Genomic DNA, 23,691 nt, shown 5'->3' with positions numbered 1-23,691 from the left:
CAGCCTGGAGAGGGTTCAGAGGAGGGCCACCCACTTGGTGAGAGGGCAGCAGGACAGGCCCTATGAGGAGAGACTGAGGGACCTGAACCTGTTCAGCCTCAGCAAGAGGAGGCTGAGGGGGGACCTGGTGGCTGCCTACAAACTCATCAGGGGAGATCAACAGCAAATAGGTAGAAGCTATTTTCTCCCCAGCACCACCTTGGTGACAAGGAACAATGGTAATAAGCTGATGGAGAATAGGTTTAGGTTAGAGATCAGAAGGCAATATTTTACAGTTTGGGTGGCCAAAATCTGGAACCAACTTCCCAGGGAAGTGGTCCTTGCCCCTACCTTGGGCAAATTCAAGAGGAGGTTGGATGGTCACCTGTTTGGGGTCTTGTGAATCCAGCATTCATTCCTGCCTGTGGCAGGGGTCAGGCTAGATGATTGGTTCAGGTCCCTTCTGACCCTAGCTACTATGAAACTATCTAAGAGCACAAGGCAAGCTTTGATTCAGACAGACGTGTGCAGATCCTTCCCTTTCCCCACGCACTCCTACCTAAGATGAACTCTGTGACTCTGATTTCTTATCCTGGTGAATGTGTGAACCTCTGCTGCCAGCACCATGCATATTCTTCCATGTGGTGGTAATTTAGGGCAACCCACTGGGCCCTTCATTCCATCAGGGCATGTGAAGTCATGAATGTCTGAGTTGGTTTGCCTAATTATCCACACTTCTCTTGTGCCTCCCATTCTTCCCTCTTGACTTGTCTCCAAAAAAAGTCATCCTCTCCCTCTTCTTTCCCCAAGTTCCAGCTATTGTAATGTTCCATTTGTTTTCTTTTCAGTCCCCCAAATCTGCTTTCATCAGTGCAGCCAAGAAGGCAAAACTGAGGTCCAACCCCGTGAAGGTCCGATTTTCCGAACAGGTGACAGTTGGTGAGACAGACCCAGTAAGTTCTCTTGCTCTCTTCCTTCCATTGTGACTCCCTGGATGAGTACACAAGAGCCCTCTTGGTGTTCTGCCATTTCTGCTGTCACCCTGCTCCCCCTCTGAGCAGGTCTTGCTAGACTGGTGCAGAAAGTGTGTGGAGGTGGGGGTGTTCTGCCATCCTTGTGGAAGTTTCTGGGGTAATGCATAAATGATCTCTGCCAATCTATCTCAGGGTCCCTGGAGGAAGGAAGTGCTCACATCCAGGGAATTCTGTTAGACCACCTAAAAAGGCTGCAGTGTGGTTCAAGGGTATTTCAGTATAAGGAAAGTAGCATGGCAAAAGGACTTCTGTGTGTGGGTCATAAGGCTGTCACGTGATACACAACATCCCTCAGTAATTCAAACATAAGATACCTCTATGTTTCAGACCTCCTTCTGTAAGGGAGAAACTAGAGCTGCTGTGTCGATCTCCATAGCACTGAAGGACAGACTGAGATTGACTTGCAGATATGTGAGAAGGGACTGTTGGGTGAATCAGGAATGTGAGTAAAACTGAGGTGTCTATGATGTGATAGAATACCTCTAGGAATGTCGGGTACACAGAACACCACCCATAGTCACTACCAGCTCCAGGTGAGACTCCTGGAGTGTACACTGCTTGGTATCACAACAAGGGCCTCCTGAAGGCTTGAGGTAATAGAAACAGCTGCCCATCTGCTGAGAGGAACAGGCCTGTGGGAGCCTACTGTATCCATACTCAGACTTCTGTGCTACTGTCCAGTGTATTTCATAGGGTGATGGTATTTTCCAAAGCCCTGGCTGGGCTGTGCTACACTCTCTGTTTGCCTCAAGTCAGTTCTGACCAGGACAGATGTACTTGCTGTTGGCCCACGTGGTGGATCTCAACAGCCTGGTGGAGACTTCCCCACCTGTGTCATAGCCTGCTGGAGTCTGGATCAAGCAGCCTTCCAGCAGGATGCTCTGACTCGGCTTTTGGTTAGGTGTTTTCCCTTGACAGCAGAGCTGCTAATAGTACTGGCGGCAGCAGCCATGTCCTTGTATAATGTTATCCGCTGTGAGTGGTTTTATGTTATGTCTGTTCATCGTGACTCGTTGAATAACCATGCAGCTGCTGTTGCCTAAGAAACTCTGCTAATGACAAAAGCTGTGGGATCCTGCCTGCATGTGAGAAGGGCTAGGCATCTCTGCCATAGGTGATGCATAGGGGAGGCACAAGGGACATGTGCCCCCCCTGATATTGGCCCTGCCATCCAGGGACTGGGGGTGCCGAGACAAACTCCGGCCAGTACCCGCCTCAGATTGGCACTGGTCAGGGTGGGGGGGCACCAAGAGAAGCAGCGCTGATGCTTCCAGGGTCAGCAATGGGCTGCTGGGGGACCTTCTGCTGGTTGGCCACTGGTGCCCCCCCAGACTCAGGAAGCACCAGTCACCCATGATCTCTGCGATTCTTAGGTAAGTGGGATTGTTGGATGAAATGAGGGGATTTAGGACTTGCAGAGGGGGCTTACCCAGGCCTCTCCTAGATAAGGGAAAATCTGTGTGGTGCATCTGTGCCAGGACCTTGGCAGGCCCAGGGCCTAACCAAGCCAAGACATGTATGATTTCCATGAGAGCTGAGCTCATGAGTGACTCAGGCTACAGGTAATGGTATAGGCACCCTATCTATTTAGGAACTTGGGCAGATCCAAGTGTGGCATTGGAGGCCGGGTGCTGTAGGGCAGAAATGGCCACTGGGTAGTTGAGGGCTTTGTCTGGAAAGCAGCACATAGCACAGATGCCAGGCCCTGCACGTGTCCACATGTGACACATTAAAGTTGCAGATATATCACTCCATGCTGCACGTATTGACTGCTGAACATCAGAGTGTATCCCTGCCCTTCAATATGAAGTGCAGCTTAGTGGGACATGCAGAAATGGCACCATCCAGTGAGATCCCAGGGCACCTGCTTATTACTTCTTGAGAAACACCAAGCACATGGACTAAAAGTATCATGCACTAGCAGCCTGCTCAGCCATGGACTGCACAGCCCAAGTGAAAAGATGAAGAGTGGATACCAACACCCAGGAGAGGAGCAATCTTAGAGCACTCCTTCCTTCTCCAGCTGTCAGGTGGAAGCCAGAGGCATCACAAGCAGTTTCTTGCCCTTGGTGACTGTAGCATCTGGAATGGTAGCAGCAGTCACTGTCCAGGCCAGCAACCATTGATATTCCTGCACCCCTTCAAATTTGGCCTCCAGGGCTATTGTCTCAGTCACTCATCCCTAGTTACACTACTGGTGGAGGTTGTGTTACGTTTATATGGGCCACTGTCTGTATAAACTTAGTGTTTATTTTGTGGTTAGAAGACTTGAATGGATGATGTTAGTGCGTACAAGAGCTGTCCAGGGTTTGTTGATTATATCCTGGATCAGGGCTGCCCAATTGGTGGCCCATGAGGTTAAATTGTGGCCCTGGGCTCCCACCTGCCCGCTGCTCCCAGACTTCTTCCTGCCCCTGCCCCAGGGTGCCTGAGCAGCACAGTGCAGTGGAGAAGCTTTCAGCCAGGGAGCTAAGGGTAAGTGGAGGTAGCCAAAGCAGCAGGGAGGTATGGGGCCACAGAGTACAATGCAGATTGTGGGGAGCAGCAGCAGGGGGTGTAATGGGGAGGCACCCTGCATGCAGTCCACAGGGCGGAAATAGATGCAGTAGTGCAGCACTGGATCAGACAGGACAGCAGGGGCATTATGTATCCCCCAGGGCTCCCAGCCCCCAGTTGTTACCCCAGCTAATGTGGTTCGAAGGGCACATGGTTCCCCACCCATTGAGAAGCTGGACAGCTCCATGGATATATAAGTGTTGCGACTGGTTTTGCTTGGTTCAGATGCAGAACTCCTTTGAAGTCTCTGGTATGAATTGGAACCTTGTCTGCCCTTTGTTGAAGAACCAGCAGATGCTGGGTTTTAAACTGAAATCCTTTCTGTCAGCAGTTTAGCAAGCATCTGAGTTAAACAGGTTCTAAAAATAGATTTAAACCTGCCAAGTGCCCTCCCAGTCCTATTTCATTTCTTGGGTAGCCCCAGTTATCTCCAGTGATAACGAAGCAGAAAAGGTCTGACTTCTAGTCTAGTCTAGTCTAGTCTAGTCTAATGTAAAGGACTTGGAGCTTTAAACTTCTTCATAAAGAATCAAAAGCACATAAACCCAATCTCCTTCCCCTTTGTTGCTCACCTTAACATCTTCAGTTAGTTTCCTCTGCTGAGGATTCAAAACTTAAAAAGTCATGTTTGCCCGTAATTATCTTATGAAATTTATTTATCAAAAAGTCTCATTCCATCAAAGTCAGAATTCTTTACAAGGAAGGTCAGGGAATCTCCTAGTTTGAAAAGTATATATATATATTTTTTTTTTTTTAAAGTTTAGAGCAATAAAAATATTTCAGCTCAATGTTTTTAATGAAAAATGTTTTCCTGCTCAAGATTTTCATTATGAAATGTTACTTAAGTTAAACTAAAATAATAGTCTTTTAAAGAAAAAGTCTGAAATTTGAAGGAAACATTTCAAAACTGTTTAAGCAAAATGTTCTGCGTGGCTGATTATTGGTTTACAGACATTTTTGAAATTTTGACGTGCTTCCTGTTTCTGGATGGGGAAAAATATTGAAATCTCAAAAATTCTCATGGAAAAGGAAAGCCATTTCCTGGCAGTCCTGTTTAGAAGGGAGCTCTGGTTCTCCAGAGAAGCCTGTCTCTGAGTGACTGAAGCACACAGCAGGGCTGTCTCCTGAGCTAGTCAGACAGTGGCAAGACTGTGATGATACAGTGAACCTCCATCACTATCTTGCAGCAGCACCCATCAGACAGAATCCTTTAACTTTGATCAGTCATTTGGTATCTTAGAAGAGAAGGTTTCCAGCAGATCAGCATCTCTTGCTCTGACTGGGGGCAGGGTGTTTTTAGAGCACTGCACAGGGTCTCAGCTGAGTGATGCCAGTTGACTTTTAAGTGAGAGTTACGTGGCTTAATGCCCAATACAAAGGGTTTTGAAACTGAAGCCATGAACAGGGCAGATTTTGCCTTGGCATTTCTGCGTAGCATCAGGAGGCTATTACCCTGCAATAACATTCCATCCCAGTGACATTATCTCTTAATTGCACCAGGATTTTATTAAGCAGAAGTAGTAAAAATAAATCTTAAAGTGCTTCTAGCAAATTCTATTTTTAAGCAAAATCAATTAAGTAATTATCTGATTCAAACGTTGCTCATCATGATGCAAGCGTTGTTTGCTGAGCTCCTTGTACAACACGTGCAGGTTAGCAGAGGGGTTCCTGTGGCCTTGAGAAAGGCTGGGTGCTGTGCCGAATCTTCAAAGGGAAGCCTTGGGAAGGAGTTCCTTTGACTGTAGCCCCAGCCCCCAGTCTGGGATAATAGCAAGAAAAGATCTAAGAATTTTGGGTGGGATCTTCAAAGATGCCTAAGTGAATAGGATACCCAGTTTCTATTACAATTAATAGGAACTGGGAATGTGAATCCACCAGGCAGCTTTGAATTTATCAGCCTTTGTGCATTCAAATTTCTCAGTAGAGATGCTAGTTTTCAAGGGAAATGTGCTTTTTCTTGTTGCATAATTCTAGAGAATCAGAGGCTGTAGAAACCGGTACATCAATTATGTTCATCCTCTCTCTCTCTCTCTCTCTCTTTCTTCCCCTCCCTCCTCCTATCTTTCCCTCTTCCCCCCTCCATTCCCCCACCATCTCCCATGTCTCTCATTCTTTGGGCTTCCTCCCTCATGCTCCCTTTTCCCTTGTCACCTCTCACCCATATACTTGCTTCCAACACCCCCTTTTCCTTCCTGTGGACCTCCCCCCGCCCTTCCCCCACTTTCCTGATTCCATGCCCCCTTGGGATCCTCTCTTCTCATGGGACTTGTTTGCCAGGACATGTTGAAGAAAGAAGCTCTCCTCCTCATCCCCAACGTTTTGAAGGTTTTCCTGGAGAACGGGCAGATCAAGTCATTCACATTTGATGGCCGGACAACCGTCAAGGTGGGAACCCAGCTGGAATCACACAGGCCCTTCTTTGTTTTCTGTGCTTCCCTTCTCTCGTTGGCTCATTCCGTTTCCCAGTCCCCTGCTGCCTGGTGGCAGCAATTGGCTGTATACACTGGTACCAGAGAATAGTGCCACTCCCTCCTTGCGTGCTGCGTTTGCACCTGGAGAGGACAATAGTATGCTCTTTCTCAGTGGCCCCGTCTTCCTTTCTTGCATTACACCTGAATCTGCTGCAGGTAACAGGAGATATGATTTTGTGGAACTATGAACAGGGAGCCCTCAGTGTGCTCTAGTATGTTCTGGCACTGCATATAGCTTCCTGGAACAGTGGTGTAGGTTTCTTTTACACAGATGGCCTGGGAGGGAAGATGGTAGGTTTACAGTGTGGTAGATGAATTATTATTAAGCCCATAAATCCCATTAACAATAACGAGATGCTCTTCTAATTCCCAGTGCAGTCTGACTGTGAATCTATACCCCTTCCTTCTGCTGTAACAGTCAGTGACATGCTGCAAGATTCCTGTCTATACAATACTATGGGTTTAACCCCTAGAATGCAGCATGGACTGAATGGTGCAAGAACCAATCACCTGACATGATAAGGGATTGCTGCTCCACTGCTGCTCAAGGGAGGATCCCTCTTACCTGCCTTTACACTGAAGAGTCCCCTGCAGTAGATGCTTAGTACTGTGTTGGCATTGCCTGGCCAGGGCCTGTGTAACTGCTAGCTCTTGGTTTAGGTGTGAGGGTAGAGTCCCCACTGTAGACACTAACCCAGGTCCATGGTGAAACTGGGCTGCATAATAACTGAGTCCTGTTGTACTTGGAGTAGCAGCTCATGCAGCCTCACACAGTCACTCAGGCAAGACTTCCTGAGGTCTCTGTGACCCTCCCTATGTCTCTGCATTGTATTCCCAGGATGTGATGGTGACACTACAGGACCGCCTCTCCTTGAGACACATTGAGCATTTTGCCCTCGTCCTGGAGTACTCCAGCCCAGAGCAGAGCCACAAGTTCCTTCTCCTTCAGGACAAGCAGCCCCTGGCTCATGTAAGCTTCTGAGCTCTCTCTCTGGGGGGCCTGAACCACCAGGTTCTGTCTTTCATTTACAGCTGCTGGTATGATGGTATCTGCTGGGAGAGGTGGAGAGGGAGACTGGCCACCTTGGAGGAGGGACCTCTGGGCTAGTCTGGACCCACCTGGTGGTACTTGGCTTAGCTCCATGTCTCTGTGAGGAGGTCAGTGTTAATTAACATCCCTGGCATGCTCTGGGAGAGCTGGGATACAACCACTGTCCAAGGTCAGGGGATAAAACCAGCAGCTCTGGTTCCAGCTGCCAAGCATTAGCTTGAGTAGCACAAGTGCAGCACAGAGGAGTGGCATATATTCAGCCTGCTCACAAGAGATGAGCTCCTGCTGCAGCAAAAGAGCAAGGCAGTCTGTCCAGCCTGGTCATGGTCCCATTTCTCTCCCAGCAGGCTTCAGCCCCATTTTAGGTGTCCTGTGCTCCCACCAACCCTAGGAGCAAAGGGAATTCAGTTTCCTTAGCAGCTTTGCTTTCTGAGGCAAAAAAGATTTAACCTTTTCCACTGCTGTAACCAACAGCTGATAGCTGGGATGGAGAAGGACTTCCAGTGGCATGTGGCAGCCAGTAGCAGCTCCAGGGTGCTGTAAAATGGGGTGTAATGGGAGTAATGAGCTCACTGTGCATGCAGGCTGAGAACTGAGTGCTTGAAGAAGGGGGATGTGACTGCACCACCACACTTCCCCTGGATCCATCCCTCTCCATAGACACTGGGTTCCCGTTGGCATTTCATTAGGTACTAGAACCAGTAAAGAATGCGAAAGGACATGATTGAGTGGCCTCAGGGTCTGCCTAGCTGTGTGGGAGGCTCAGCTTGCTTTTCCTGATCTCCGCTATGTGGACTGAGGGGCTGGAACATGTACGCTGACAGACGTGATGGTTTGTCACGTGATCAACCACTGAAAGCACTGTACAGCCATGCACTGACAAAAGTGCACAGCTGCAAAGCACCTTAAAAACACCCAGTCGTGTGGCAATCTGAACTGTCATTACATGCAGACTCAGACGAAGGTGCTTCAAAGCAGAGCTGACATTAAAGTGTCAGCATGTGCGGGAAGCAGGGCTGGGTTGACACAGCCTAGGCCTGCTCTGGGTGCTATTTTCAGAATGGGAGGGGAAGAAGGGAGTGGAGTGAGTTTGGTCTGGGGGTTGCACAGCCACCATTCGAGGCTGGCGTGGGTAGATTGGAGCCCCCCCCCCACACACACACACACCTTGTGGGGGGACTCCAGTCCACCTGCTCCCCCCACTCCAGAACAGGCTGGGGAAACCCCAGAATGGGGCTCACTCCCCTGTCTTCTCCCCCTCCAATCCTGAGAGAGCACAGGAGCTTAGAGAGGCGGCAGGGCTAAGGGACAGATGCTGCAGATGTGCAGCCTCTCCCCAGATCAGCTCCAAAGTAGAACTCAGCCACCCACCCTCCCAATCCAACAATGAACATATGTTGGAACAGGAGGGTCGGTCTAATTCATGGCACTTTCTGTAAAGCACCATGAGTTAGACCAGGGAGCTGCACATCTGTCAGTACCCTCAGTGTCCTTAGCCAGGTGACAGGGAAGACATACCTTTTATTTCTCTATTGTGCTTCCCTTATCCACAGGAGATGTGGAACTGACAGCTTCTCTGTAGCAAAAATGGGTGGGCTGGTAGGAGGGGTATTAGTGAGAGCCAGAGTAATGTACCCCTTCCATCTGTATATAGCCCCTTCCATCTGTATGCACCTGTACAAGCACCAGCTGCATGTAACAGGGGATCCTTGAGCTCCATCAGGAACATCACACAAGTGGAGAAAATTAGGGGTTAATGTCTTGAATGAAGAAACACATCCCCAGGTGGCCTCCAGGTCTGCAGACACAAATCCTTGATGGCTGACCTCATACTGCCTGATGTTTGGATATAGTCAGGTAGCAGGAGGGGCAAGTATCAGTTCCTCACTTGTCCATGATGACTGCCTATCAGTCTATGGGTCTAACATATCTTGTCCCTGGTACCATGACTTCCTGCTCGGTTTTGTTATTATGCGAGTCCCTATGTGCCTACACAACTGAACCCATCATTTTTCTACTTTTTCTGCGGCCCAAAGATCTTTTGCAGGAACAGCCTTGAACTCCCCTCAGCTAGGCAGCACCTGCCTTCTTGGAGTGGCTGACCTATGAAGTTCAGTTCTAGCCTTGGGTTTTAGTTCAGGCTGATTTCTATTTCCTGGGTAGGTCCATTGTGCGGGGATGGACAGAGCATAACATGTAGAGCATAGTATAGGTAGGATCAAGGACTATTCATGTGTCTGCTGCTGTATAGCAGCTCCTCCTGCTTCCTGCCTCACCAGCTGTCACTCCTGCTCCCGGACAGGTGGTGCAGAGGACCCACTATCAGGGCATGAGATGCCTCTTCCGTGTGAGCTTCTTCCCCAAGGACCCAGTGGAACTGCTACGTCGAGACCCAGCAGCATTTGAGTATCTGTACATCCAGGTAGGGGCTTGGCTGCCTGCATCACAGTGAGGAATACTGGGCTAAATGATGGGAAAGGAGAGCCCAAGAGAGGCCCGTGGCCAATACAGACAGCCTCACTTTTGTTTTGAGGGATGTTTCAGTCTCGGCATTATCCAGCAGGCTTTGCAGTGCCCTCCCAGGGCTGGTCAGGGCTCTCGTACTGTGAGCTTCCTGCCTGCAGTAAACCTGTTCAGGGCTGTCAGTAACACCACATTCCACCTCGCGTTTGATGGAGATGTCAGATATGGTGAAGGCTGGCAGATCTGTCAAGGTGGCAGATGGTGGAAGGAGATGCCAGCCAGTCCATGGCTCTCAGGGAAGCAGCAGGCCGGTGCCTAGCAGCTTGGTACACTCTCCTAAGGCAAGGATGTGACTATTCTGGCATTGCTTTTATGAAGCTCCTCCTCCCCAGGGCAAGCCCCAGTCTGGTTCTGAGCACTCTCCTCTCTTACCCAGAGCCGCAATGACGTGATCAGAGAGCGCTTTGGGATGGACCCCAAACCAGAGATGCTGCTGGGTTTGGCTGCCCTCCACATCTACATCACCGTTGCTGCCACCCGGCCCAGCCAGAAGGTGTCCCTCAAAAATGTGGAGTGAGTCCCACTCTCCTGCTACCCTCTGCCCTTCACAGTATTGTTTCCTGTAAGCCTGGTCAATGCTTGTCCCTCAGTGTGGGGAAGTGGGGTGCTGCAAGTGAATGCTTCATAATGAGGAGAATTGGAGTGCAGCTGGAATTCAGGCCCAAGACAGGCAGAAGCCAGACAGCCCCTTTTGACTGCAGTGGTGATATCTGCATGGAAAAATCACTGTGCCAGGCAGCAGCACCCCAGGCACATGCACTGTTCTGCACTGGCTGCCTTCCAAACCAGAGTGGTGCAGCGGTATTTGTACAGAACTTCTAAGTGACAGCACCAGTCAGCCAGCCTACTTGGAGCACTGCACAAATGTGGCTGCACTGCTTCCAACAGAAGAGGCTGCCTAGCTGGAAAAGCGTGGCAGGCTTGAGGGCACCCCTGCCTGGCATAGCAGGACATATGCAAAATAGCTATCCAAACTGCCAAAGCCCAGCAGGGGCCCAATTTCCTGGCCAATGCCAAGCTCATCCCAGGCTGGTGGGGCTGTTGGCTGTGAGCCTGGGATCCTTTCCAAGGGAGCCGGGCTGGATTTTCAGCTCGGCATGAGAAATAAGGAGAACTGATGGGGCCGTATCATTCCAGGACAGAATTGTAACAGTGTTTTGTGTTTCCCCTACCCCAGTTCCCTCAATCTCCCAGATGACTCAGTAATTAATAACAAATTAATTTTCACAGCCCTGCCCTGCCCGACATATGAGGTAGATCAGGTCAAGGTGTCACCCAGATCTAAGTGGGAAGGCACACACTGGAGAGATGTGATGTATATCACATCAGGCTGTCTCTGACTCCACTGTCTGAATGAGCAGGTACTGAGGGCAGCCCTGGCCTAAGTCAAGAGCAGAGCTTGAATTTACACTTCTGGAGCCATGGCAAGATGTTTTAACCCCTCTGTCATTGCACCTCCTTATAAGGCAGCTGAATAGGTATCATTATCCCCTCTTCACCTCTTTGCATCTCAGTCTCCTCATTTGTAAAGGAACTGCTCAAGGTCATACATAAATCAGTGTCAGAGCCAGCAGAACAAAGATCTCTTGATTAACAATTCCTGATGCTATTCACTAAAGCCTTTCTCCTGCTAGCTGTAGGGAAGTGGGGGGTTGGAGCTCTGCTTTGGATTGCTCAGCTCGCTTGGTCCCCAGAGTGAGAAAGCCCACCACTTCCTGACATGGAGCTGCAGTTTCAGTAAAGCTCAAGAGAATGTTCTCTTGGAGCTGCACCTTCTTTCACTGTACCTGTTGTGCCCCGGAGATGCTTAGCAATGGCTTTGGCTCCTCCTGTTGGCAAGAGTGCTTCTACGTTCTGCTCTTCCACCCCTGTTCTATGCAGCATGCCACAGCTTTGCAGGGGTCTTTTCAACCCAAGCACGACAGTGAAATGGCATAAGGAGCAGTGACTCCACACTGCATTGGTGGAGTGAGGGGGGAACATGTGTCTAGTCTCCAAAGCACTTCAGAATCATCTTGGCCACAGACTGGGTCTGTGTTCTCCTGGATGTGTGCTGTCCTATATGAGCCTGGAGATGCAGTGAACAGTCAGCCCCTGATAGACTAAGGCTTCAGCGATGGGAATCCAGCCCCCTACAGTCACAGAGCTCCAGGTCACCTTGGCGTAACCTTCAGCCTTCATAGAAAGCTTAATTGTGACCCCTCCCTTTAGACAGGCACCTTTTATAAAGCACCTAATCGCAGACTACAAATAATATACATTGACATAGTAGGATCTCCCTTCTGTCTCTGCAGTTACATGGAATAAGAATGGATCTCTGCTTGCCTGGAGGGGACTCTGGGTACCTCTGGGTTTTGGCAGCAAAAATCACTTTGTGAAGATGGGATGTTCACTTGTTATAAACATAGGTGTATCTTCAAAAACAAGCAGTATCAAGAGAAGCAAGGGTTCAAATTCAGGTCTCGGCTATAGGTCAGACTTTACTGACCTCCAAGGAGTTACAACCACTTACACTGAAGCTGAATTTGGCCCTATCTTTGTATTTGGCAGGACAGTCCTGGTCAGAGACCTACAGATAGGCTCTCATTCCCTCTGCACTTCACTGCTTCCCATTACCTCAGAACTACTCCACCAGTATCCCACGGGGCGTGTTCATACCTACACACGCTCGTCCCCTCAGTTCCTGGCCATATTCATTGTTCAGCTTCCTATCCTCTCTTTTATATCATCTCCCTCTCCCCCACTGAGTTCCTGTTGCTATCCTTTCCTTGTCTATAGTTGAGCCTCTTCTTCTTGCAGGAAGGAGTGGGGCCTGGAACCATTCCTGCCTCCCTCGCTTCTGCAGCTCATCAGGGAGAAGAGCCTTCGGAAATCTCTCTCACAGCAGCTGAAAGCCCATCAGAACCAGCCACCTGGTGGCAGCAAGGTAAACAGAAACCAGCACAATCCCACCACAGGTCCTGGGTGGGGAGCACTGCAGCTGTAATGAGCTAGCAGAGGCTCTTACACTTTCACTTGCTATTACTGTGCACAGCTAGGCAACAGTTCACGTGATTCTACGAAACTGGTGTTTAAGACCATTACAATGCAATGCAAATCCCCGGGGAATACAGCCATGCAGCTTGTTCTCTGATATGAATCTATTTGCAAGGGACGATCTGGATTTCACAGCCACAAGCACAGGGAGGCTCAACCCATTCAGATAAACAAAGAGCAAACCTGAAACCTGGCCAGAATGTCACATAGGCTGTCAGTTTCACTTTTTGGTGATTTTCTGCTTTTGTGCTTCTGGACATCCAAGGTCAGGTCCAGGCCGTGTCCCGAAAGGCTGTTCCTAAGTGACCTCCTGTCTGACCAGTCTCAGCACCTGCTAGAGTTCCCCCGAGACAAACAAGGTCCCATGGGGACTGCAGACCCCAGGGACTCAGGTCATCCCAAAAGAGGTGCACACAGAAGCACCTGCAGTTTTAAATGGTGTTCTGCTGGCTGAATTACAAAACCCTTAGGAGTTAACCCAGCATCACTGCAAAATAAAGCAGCCATATCTCACAGAAGCTGCCTTCACTAAGCTGTTAAGGCAGTGAAGCATTTATCTCCATGTCACCTAGAGACATCTCTATGCCATTAGTCATTTGAAGCACTGTGGCCAGTTCTTAGCCCCAACAAGCTGGGCACCAATGACTCCTTACTCCTTGAAATTCCAGAGAGGACCCTTCTTGATCCCTCCTTCACTTTTCCCAGCCTCCTCAGTGTTATGCTGCCTTGTCATCCTGCTGGTAGTGTTAAGTGGGACATGTTTTCTCAGGTGTCAACCACCCAGGCAAAGCTCCAGTACCTGCGGATCTTGAATGAACTTCCGACCTTTGCAGGAGTCCTCTTCAACACAGTGGGACTGGTATGGTAATTCCAATGCATGCTAACAAGTAGCCCATCCACAGTGCCTTGGGTGGGCCTGCATGGCTTATAAGGGCACCTAACATTGGCTTTTGACATGCCCTCACACACATATGCACACACACACATATGCACAGTCGTCCATGATTACCAAACATGTGACAAGGCTGAATGACTCCTTCCACAGTTCCTTGCACTACTCTGAACCTCCAGTGAGATCATCATCCCAAGACTTGCTCATAAGTGTGTCTCTGCTGATTATAAGCAGATCCTCAATTGGTCTCTGGAAGTCAGTGGAGCTCTGCTTATATCAGCTGAGGATCTCACCCGTTGTGTCTTTGATCTTCTACTCAGTTAATATTAACAAGCTTCCACTGTGCTCTTAAATCAGAGCTCCATTAGAGAATCTCCATTTCCCAAGAGATCTCCATTCCTAAAACACTGGCAGGTGTTCCTCTACTGGCCTCATGTCTCCCTCCCTCTCCACAAATGACTGGCAGCCTCCTGCTGCCCTTTCTGCAGTGAATAGGTTGTCAGGCCTCAAAATCACCATACTTACTTAGTAACTACAGCCTGACCATTGCTGTGCAGCTTCTTGAAACCTGTTGCCTTGAGATAATCTCTCATAGAATGAGACATTCCTCCGTCTTCCCACTCAGCATCCCCACCAAATCACACTGACCGACACTGCCTCATTTTGTCCATGGCAGGATGAAGGCCAACGACCTACACATGAGAACATAGGACTGCAAAGGCTTCCAGTTGCCTGGTTCATCTCTTCATCACCATTGCTAGTGGCCCTTGCTCCACCTTCCACCCATGGGTCTCCATTCTGTTGTAAGTGTCACCCATTGGCCATTGTTCCTTTTAGCCACATGGCTGGATTGTCTGCAGTTTCATGGCTTCCCCCTGCTTCACTGCTTTACCCATTGGTGTGGTGTCCTCCAATATTTACTTTTACTTGTTTCTTCAGATGAACATACAGACTTGGAAAGCTCCTGCCCCAGTAGCTCGGTGTGTCATTAAAACATCCCACGATATATTAAACGGACCATACAATCTTGCACAAGCAATGAATGGGCACCATAACTCCTAGGTACCATTCTGGCCTCTGACATTAATTTGGTGTGTGTCCTTGGACAGATCATTCTCCCTATGCCTCAGTTTCTGAATTTTAAAATGATGGTAGTGATATTGAACCAACTCCCAAGAGAGAGCCCAACTGGGTTAATGCCTATTACACACTATGGCTTCCTCTGAGGCAAGTTTCTAGGCAAATGCAAAACATGCAGTAGTGGTAGTAAAGGTATTGTTATCATTATCCCCTTCCTGGGCTTGTCTGTCCAGCTCTGAGCTTGCTCTTTCCCTTCCAGTTCAGCTCCATGTGTCATGGCTGCAAAAGCCAAGGCAGTAGTGATTTTTGTTTGTAGTCAGAGATCAGCCTGGTATTTCCCTTAATTATTTGGTAAAATACCTCCCTCCTGCCTCTTACTCCTCACAGAAGTAACTTAAAATAACTTCGATTTATAACACTCTTACTTTTCTCCAGTGCACCAACAGGCCTGAATATTTCATGCTGACAATTGATTCTGCCATTTATTTTTAAATAGCCTTGGCATCGTGCATGCTGTTCCATGGTGCTGTTCCCAGCACTGCGGAAAAGGGAGTTAAATCGTTGGTAAGCACCAGTTGTGTTCTCAGCATTGGCTTCACACACAGCTTTGCATACAGCTCTGTCGTTGTGACCCCTGAGTGCAGCTCACAACCCAGGAATACAGCTACATGAGTTAATAATATCTCCAGTGCAAGCTCAGTTCAGTGCAAGGAGTCAGATGAGCTGAGACTGGGCAGGCAGTTTTTCATATATAGCCACATGGTATTCTTTCACATCTGTCTGTCTTTGTTTTTCAATACGGTTGGGGTGGTCGTGCTATTAGGATGAGAAGCAGCCAGCCACTACGCTCCTTGTGGGTCCCCGTCATGGAATCAGCCATGTCATTGACCTCAAGACCAACCTCACCACAGTGCTGTCGGAGTTCAGCAAGGTCAGCAAGATCCAGCTGTTCAGGGAGAACCAGGGCGTGGCGCGGGTCGAGACAAGCATCCTGGATGCCAAGGTAGGCACAGGCTCCTCTTGAGGCAGGTAGAGAGAGTTCTGTGGTCTTTAGATGGGAGAAGAACTAATGGAGAGGTTCTGGAGCTTTAAAAGAGAAAGCTCAGGACCCCTGGGTCAGTGCCTATTCATAAAGGTGCTAGGACACAAATGCAGACACATGCATGCTGGTCTCCTCCTTAATATCTATTAGACACTTGTCTGCTTGGGAAAAACATCCCAGTGTTGAAAGGTATCAGATTAGGATGCAAGGTCAGAGAGGTAGTGAGGGGAGGAATCGGAGGACTGGGCTCTGTTCCTGGCTTTGAAGCTGAACTGTTGGTTGACCTCAGGCAAGTCATTTCACCCACTTCCCTTTTGTCTGCCTTGTCTACACAGGTTGTAAGCTCTGTAGTTTAGGCACTGGGTGCATGTGTACGTGCTCAGTGCAGTTCTGATGGGTGGGTCTGCAAAGTGCTACTGTAATAGCCATAAATAACAGCATTAATTATAACAGGATGTTTGGGCCTGGCAAGGGATAACAAGAAGTGCTGCAAGTTGACTGAAGTGGATTTAGTGAGCTGTATAGAGGCTCAAGACTTGAGAGGCAAGGAATTCTGTCTGGTCACTATAAAAAGAGTAATGAAAAGATGGCACATCTGGGTAGGTGATATAACTCCTCTGACAGACACCCAAGAGGCCTGACTTCTTACCTGTAAGCTTGTATTGCCAATAAATGAACCTTGAACAGAAACATGTCAGTCAAAGCAGAAGAGCATTGGCAGAGTCATGGGAAGGTTCAACTAGAGCAACAGGGCTGCTGTAATCCAGATGGAGGCACATTGGCAAAGCAAATGCCAGAACTACTACCCTCGTTGTACCATGCTCTAATTTCTGACACCAGTCCCTTACTCTCATAAGTACCAGTGCCTGCTAAGAAAGTCTTTCAGAGGACAGGGTTTTGAGAGATAATGTTATCTCCCAGGCCTACCAACCTCTCTTGGTCTTACCAGGTTCTCCAGTTGTTCCTGGCACCACAAATAGAGATTATCTCCAGGGCTCCAAGAAGGCAAACATGGAAGAGACCCACTCGACCAAGGGATGCCGTTTCATTTACTAGTGTTGTGTCCCATCTGGGTCTTGGAGTCATCAGTAGACATGCTATCAGAACCAAATGCTAAAAACTCATTGGCAAAATGTTCTGCTGACAGTCAGCCTGCGTGTTCCCTTCCTTCATCTCCTTCTGTGATACCTAGTTATTCCCCCAGTACTGTATAGAGTAAACCTTGATACAAACCCCTTCTGATACCTGTAACCTGTTACCCCACCTTTCTAACTAAACTCTTCTAATCTCTCCCCATCAGTCAGTCCCTCAGGCACCTGATCATTCCTGTAGTCATTCTCTGAACTCCTTTCTTAACCTGTCTCTCATTACATAGGACCCTCAGCATTAAAGTGACATTCCAGTGTGCAATCACCGCATATGGGAGATATTATAAACTCTCTGCTGTGTGGGATGAAGTGTATGTGTTAGTACCCAGATCTGCATTACCCTGGCTTGCTATTGCATTGCATTGCTGGATCCTCCAGCTTAGGTGATATATAGCTATATTGCATTACAAGTTGAGGTCTAATATGCCATCTGTTGACACTCTTAAGTTCCTCCAGTGTGCTTGCTCTCTAGGATTCTTCCCCGGCCAAGTACCTCTGATTCAAAGTATTCCATTCCCACTAGATGCAGTAACCCAAGGATTTTCAACTGATTTTCCCATGTCGTTTTTCTATCTGTTTCTAAATCTTCCAGGCCTAGTTGCATTAATGGTCTATGTATTGTGGTGTTCATAAAACATCCCAACTGGGAATTTCTAGAGTTTATTAGTGTGCTGTTTATTCCCTCTTCTAGGTCATTAACAAACACAGGAAGTCTAGAAAAGCAATTTGAATTCATTGAGCAGTGAGAATTTGTAAGACACTGTATCAAACATTAGCCTAAAACCCAAACAGTTTCTCTTTCTCCACTAATTTTTTAAACCTAGCACAAAGGCAATCCAGTGGATCTAGCAAGATAGTTCTATATAGATATGCACTGCTTATTGTGCCTGCCCCCAATAGTTGTTTTTTGTTTTCCACTTCCATATTTGCTCCATTATTTTAGGAGAGATCTCTTAGGAAATGTGACCTCTAGAATCTCTCTGCTTTTTTTCTGATGTTTTATATTATATTTGCTTTCTTCCAATCTTCTGGGATTATAGAGGTTTTCAGCAATTTTTTCCCGTACAGCCTGATCCAACAGACATTGAAGTCTATGGAGATACTTCCCATGGCTTTGCATCAGGCTTCATCTTCCAGCCAAGGTGATATATAGCTGTGTTCATTTTCTGGATATTCCATCACTTGGTTTTATCAATGACTGTGACTGCCTGCTGACTAATTTCAGTGGTGGGCTACAGGAACTGCACATGGCCACTGCACATGGCTTGGCAATTATGCAGACACTGACTGACTGACTATCAATGACTCAAGGACTCTTAGGACTCCCTTTATCTATCATTAAGGGCTGGTGTGGCACCTAGCACAACAGAGGGTTCTGATCTGGGTTGCCTCTGCAATGCACGTAAGAATTTTCTTTCACTGTGCTATATTTATGAAAGCCCTTCTTGCCCTTTCAGTTTTCTGGCACTGAGTCATTCTGCATTCTTGTTATGTTGAACCTTTCCCTGTAGGCAATAGCCAAGTCTGTTTACTCCTGTGTACTTTCTTCCCTACATTTTTACATATGTGACTGGTTCTTTTAACTTCCCATATCTACTCAGCCCTTTCCTGGCATTCTTAATTTTAAAGGAGTTGTCTCTGGAGTTGTAATTTTGAGGGATTTGTTTAGGACCCCCAGCTCCCTTCCCCTACTAGTGGATCTTAATACTTCCTCCTGCAAGCTTAATTTAATAACTCCCCAGTGTCTGCCATCCTGAAGTCGGATACCCTTGTACTGTTGCCCTGTTCCCTTTGCCAACTTTGCTGAATTCAAGTCTTACTTAGTCACTGACTCAAAGCTTTCTTTTCATTCATTCTGATCCTCTCTTATGAAAAGAAGTTGATTGGGATGACTTCTCTGCTCTGCTTCTCCTCTCCTCTCTCTATATAGGATCCTCATTAGTGAAGCCTGTTTCACTGCATTGGTTGTCCAGAAGGTATCTGGATAGTTAAAAGAATCCAAGAAATACAGTGTCCTGTAGCTCTGAGTCAAACCAGAGTTTGGTCCTTGCTCTTCTCCAGTCCTGGCAGCCTGTAGCAATACCACCTGTCTTTTTCCCCTTATCATAGATTTCATAGATTTTTAGGGTTGGAAGGGACCTTAGTAGATCATCGAGTCTGACCTCCTGCCCTGGGCAGGAAAGAGCGCTGGAGTCAGATGACCCCAGCTAGGCGCTTGTTTAGTCTCCTCTTAAAGACGTCCAAGGTAGGGGAGAGCACCACCACCCTTGGAAGGCCATACCAGATGTTGGCAACCCTCACTGTAAATAATTTTTTCCTAATGTCTAATGTAAATCTGCTCTCCATTAGTTAATGGCCATTGTTCCTAGTAACCCCAAGGGATGCCCTGGTAAACAGAGTATCCCTTATTCCTTGCTGCCCCCTCTCTCCCCCCAATGAATTTGTAGATGACCACAAGATCCCCTCTCAGCCTTCTTTTGAGGAGGCTGAAGAGATTCAGGTCCCTCATAGGATCTTACCTGCAGGCCTTTAACCATATGAGTAGCCCTCCTCTGGATCCTCTCAAGGTTATCCACATCCCTCTTGAAGTGCAGTACCCAGAACTGGATGCAGTACTTCAGCTGCAGTCTTACCAATGTCTCATAGAGGGGAAGAATCACCTCCTTATACCTGTTCGTGATGCATCTTGTAATGCATGAAAGAGTGTGGTTGGCTTTACTTATCACTTTTGTTACATTGATGACTCATGTTCATGTTGGAGTCAACTATGACTCTGAGATCCCTTTGTGCTGCTGTGCTGCTTAGAAAGTCACCTCCCAGTCCATAGGTGTGTTGGTGACTCTTTCTCCCTAGATGTAGCACTTTGCACTTATCTTTGTTAAACTGCATCCTGTTCTGTTCTGCCCACTTTCCCAATCTGTCCAAATCCACCTAAATCCACTCCCTGCCCTCCAGTGTGTTTACTTTGTCCCATAATTTAGTGTTGTCTGTGAATTTGGACACAGTGCTTTCCACGCCCTCATCCAAGTCACTGATGAAGATACTGAACAGCACTGGTCCAAGGACTGAGCCTTCTGGAACTCCACTTCCCACATTTTTCCAGGTCGAAAATGACCCATCCATCACCACCCTCTGGACGCGCCCCATAAACCAATTCTCCACCCACCTGACCATGTAATAATCTATATCATAACCGCTTTATTTATTTGTAAGAATGGGATGTGACACTGTATCAAAGGCCTTTTTAAAATTCAAGTAGATGACATCTACCTCAACTCCTGCATCTAAGCATTTTGTGACCTGGTCCTAAAAGGAAACAAGGTTAGTCAGGCAGCATCTACCTGCTATGAAGCCATTGTGGTTGCCCTTCAGCGTTATTTTTCCTACTGGACTCCCACAAATGTGATCCTTAATAATTTTTTCAAATGTTTTCCCAAGAATAGAGGTGAGGCTAACCAGCCTATAGTTACCCGGATCATCTTTTCTCCCCTTCTTGAAAATAGGGACCACATTGGTCCTTTTCCAGTCCTCTAGGGCCCATCCTGAGTTCCATGAGTGCTCAAACAACCACACCAGTGGTTCTGCTATGACACTGGCCAATTCCTTCAGCGCCCTTGGATGAAGATCATCAGAGCCTGCTGTCTTAAACACATCCAGACCCTCCAAATGCCCCTTCAGTAGATCAGTGCTAACTGTTGGTGGGCTGGAGTCCCTCTTGTGCCTGTCTATAGCCCTTTTGGGAGATATGTCTTTATCCATGTTCAGGAATACAGAGGCAAAGAACTCATTTAGGAGCCCAACTTTGTCCCTCCTATCTACTACCAGTTGCCTTAATCTGTCCTGCAGGGGTCCTGTGTTACCATGCGCCTTCTTTTTGCTCCCTATGTACCTAAAGAAGGACTTTTTGTTGTCTTTATTTTTGTTGCCAGCCTGAGTTCCATTTCTGCTTTGGCCTTTCTAACTGATTCCCTGCAAGTATGAGCCAAGCAGGTATACTCCTCCTTGGTAGCTACCTGCTGCTTCCACAGTCTGTATGCCTCTCTTTTTTCCTCCATAAGCTCTCTTAGATTTCTGTTCAGCCAAAAGGGTTTCTTGGCTCTTTTGCCTCCCTTTATGTGCACTGGGATGTGCACTCCCTTTTGTGCCTGAAGGACCATTCCCTTGAGGAACGTCCACCCTTCCTGGACCCCCAGTTCACCAATGCTCTTGCCATTCAGTGCCTCACTTACTAATCTCCTGAGCTCACTGAAGTCTTTCTGAAGTCTAACTTTTTGCCAGATAGTGAATTCTAACAATTGGTGGTCGCTATCCCCTAGGTTACCCTGTATCTGCAGATCACCCACCAGGTCATCCCCTGTAGCAAGCACTAAGTCCAGTAAGGCATTTACACTAGTGGGACCATAAACCTCCTATATTAGGTGAAGGTCCTGTATGCTGGTTAGGAACCTACGTGAACAGGCAGATCTAACTGATTGCTCCACCCAGCAGATGTCAGGGTAGTTTAGGTCACCCATGACAACCATGTCCCTTGAGTGTACCACTCCTGAGAGCTGCCTTGAGAATTCCAGATCTAACTCATCCTCCTGGTGTGGCTGTATGTAATAGACCCCCACTACCAAGTCCCTTTCACCCCGACCCCCTTGTATTCTGACCCACAATACCTCAATTTTCCCTTATTCCAATCCCATCTTGATTATTGAAGATGTGTATTAGTCCTCAACATAGAGAGCAATGCCCCCACCGTGCTTTATCTTGTCTGTACAGCATATAGCCCTCAATGCCTACTGCTCAATCGTGGGTAGGGTCCCACCAAGTTTCTGTTAACCCAACCAAGTCAAAATCTTTGTTTTCAAGCAGGAGTGTGAGTTCCTCCTGCTTGTTCCCCATGCTCCTAGCATTACTATAGAGACACCTAAGCCCCCCGATTGGTACCCTTGGTACCCCCAGTCCTAATGCCTAACAGGCCTTATCTTTCATGCTGAAGGAACATCACCACCACACTCTTTGTTGTCTAGTTACAGCTTGCCGGTACTTTCTGTATGTACCATCACCTCTTCACATCTTCAAACATTTTCCACATGGATGGAATTCACATCATTCTATTGATAAGCATCATCTCACTAGCTTTCAGTTATACATCCTATATAATGACAAAACATCTGATGAACTAAACTGCTGCTTACAAAAGCTTATGCATCTCTGATTTAGTTACTCTAGTAGGTGCAAATCTATCCTTCCTTCTATGTAAAAAAGAATACCTAATTTCCGTCATAAATAATATAATGGATACATTTCTATTAGCTCTTTTGCTATTTTCTTTCATCTACGCCCCATGTATTTATGTGCAGATTAGAGTCTTAATCCATTAATAACAGGATGATCAGCATTCTGTGATTGACTGTTTCTCTTTGGCTGGCTATTAACATTTGAAAGGCTGTAATATGCTGGAGTGCAGCATGATTCCAGCTGTCAGATGAATTCAAGGCAGCCTCATTCTGTGTTTGTGTGTGTGTGTGCACAAGTGCACACACTCATTAAAGGTACCAGGTTAACAGAATCCCTCACTATAAAAATAACACAAGAACACTTCAGTGAGAGAATGTGCAGTCTAGACTGCCTCTGAGAGTGTGCTTTACACTAGGCCTGGTACCACTGCCATGGGTGAGAGAATAATTCTTTCCCTATAATGCAGTTAGTCTTTAGCTGAGACTGGCCACAAGGGTGGTCACTGTAATACTGACACTCAACTAATAGAAACTAATTTGAGACAATTTGAAACTAATTGCCAAACAGCATCTCATTAGACTTAGGTCTGGATTTGAACCAGGCACATGGACACGAGAGGACCTGTTTGGTGCAGGCAGCCCCCTCAGGCTGACAGTTTACTCAGATTTAAATAGTTTTTATGAATAAAGTCGTGTCATTTTCTACTGTAGGAGACCCTATTTCTGGCCCTTGCCATCCAGCCTATCTCAGTGCTGTGAGAAAACAGCAGTTCTCATGTACAAACCCAGTAGTTTTATATCTGAATTTTCACTTCTTGTGAATTTCAAGATGATTGTCTGAAGTCACTGAAAAGGTCCCCCAGTCTCCTTTCCCAGAGGAATGGGGAAGGATATCCTGTTGTTATGGCTGACCAGGGTCTATTGGCATCCTAAGGCTGAGGTGTCTTAGGAAAGATAGCTTTATCCATCTTACTGTTACCAACCTAAGGACACTAGACTTCAAAGCCAGTGTCTGGCCCAGAAAAAGACATGCTAATCCTACACCAGCCAGCAGTGGATGAAACAAGCTAAGAAAAGAGGAAGAAAAGGTTATTACCTTAAAATGCTAATCTTCTTTCTGTAATTGTTCTATTATACTGTAGCTCCCCCTTCTTTAACTAAGACAGTAGGATGCAAATAAATCAATTTCCCCTGTGATTTAAATCCATTTCCCCAGTGATTTTAGAGCATTGCAGTGTTGTGTTCTAAGCCTGTCCTTTCCCCTCCACAGACCTGGAATCAAATGTATATCACTCTTTAGAACTACAGGAGCTTTGCAGATTAGTAGTAGCTGGGATGAGGTCTTAAAAATATATCAGATCTAGGTGGGTTATAATGTTCTTCCCCCTAGGAATTCCCCTAACTGGCTACAATCACATTCCACCAGCATGGGGTGACAATCTCTGGATAATCACTAGGGCTGTGCAAAGCTTCGGGTGGTGATTCAATTCGGAGGAGATTTGGCCCGATTTGGTGGCTGAATCTCCAAATCCAAATCGAATCAGGGGACCAATTTAAAGGTCCAGATTGCTTCAAAGCTCTCCAAATCTTTGGCAAAGATTTGGAGAGCTTCAATGATTTGGGCAGTCCCCGGTGGCTGCAGTGGGAAGCTGCA

The 23,691-nt window shown here is 47.3% G+C and overlaps 1 protein-coding gene across 8 annotated transcripts in view; it reads left to right on the top strand.

Moving 5' to 3' along the window:
- Nucleotides 1–23,691, top strand: part of FRMPD3 (FERM and PDZ domain containing 3) — a 155,099-nt gene that overhangs the window by 92,036 nt on the left and 39,372 nt on the right. For 5 of the 8 annotated variants that reach the window (XM_025193214.1, XM_025193213.1, XM_025193212.1 and 2 more), the window contains 9 exons: nucleotides 828–932; nucleotides 5,847–5,954; nucleotides 6,879–7,010; nucleotides 9,394–9,513; nucleotides 9,991–10,127; nucleotides 12,414–12,540; nucleotides 13,420–13,509; nucleotides 14,219–14,345; nucleotides 15,119–15,186. In XM_025193214.1, coding sequence (XP_025048999.1) covers nucleotides 828–932; nucleotides 5,847–5,954; nucleotides 6,879–7,010; nucleotides 9,394–9,513; nucleotides 9,991–10,127; nucleotides 12,414–12,540; nucleotides 13,420–13,509; nucleotides 14,219–14,345; nucleotides 15,119–15,186 — 1,014 coding nt within the window. Of the gene's footprint in view, nucleotides 1–827; nucleotides 933–1,340; nucleotides 1,456–5,846; nucleotides 5,955–6,878; nucleotides 7,011–9,393; nucleotides 9,514–9,990; nucleotides 10,128–12,413; nucleotides 12,541–13,419; nucleotides 13,510–14,218; nucleotides 14,346–15,118; nucleotides 15,187–15,445; nucleotides 15,626–23,691 lie in introns of those variants that run through there. The other 3 variants (XM_025193219.1, XM_025193216.1, XM_025193217.1) reach the window with 3 other exon arrangements.

The sequence above is a fragment of the Alligator sinensis genome, unplaced genomic scaffold (genome assembly GCF_000455745.1).
Source record: "Alligator sinensis unplaced genomic scaffold, ASM45574v1 scaffold387_3, whole genome shotgun sequence".
In the NCBI taxonomy this organism is placed as follows: domain Eukaryota; kingdom Metazoa; phylum Chordata; order Crocodylia; family Alligatoridae; genus Alligator; species Alligator sinensis.
This window is presented reverse-complemented; position numbering and strand designations above follow the sequence as displayed.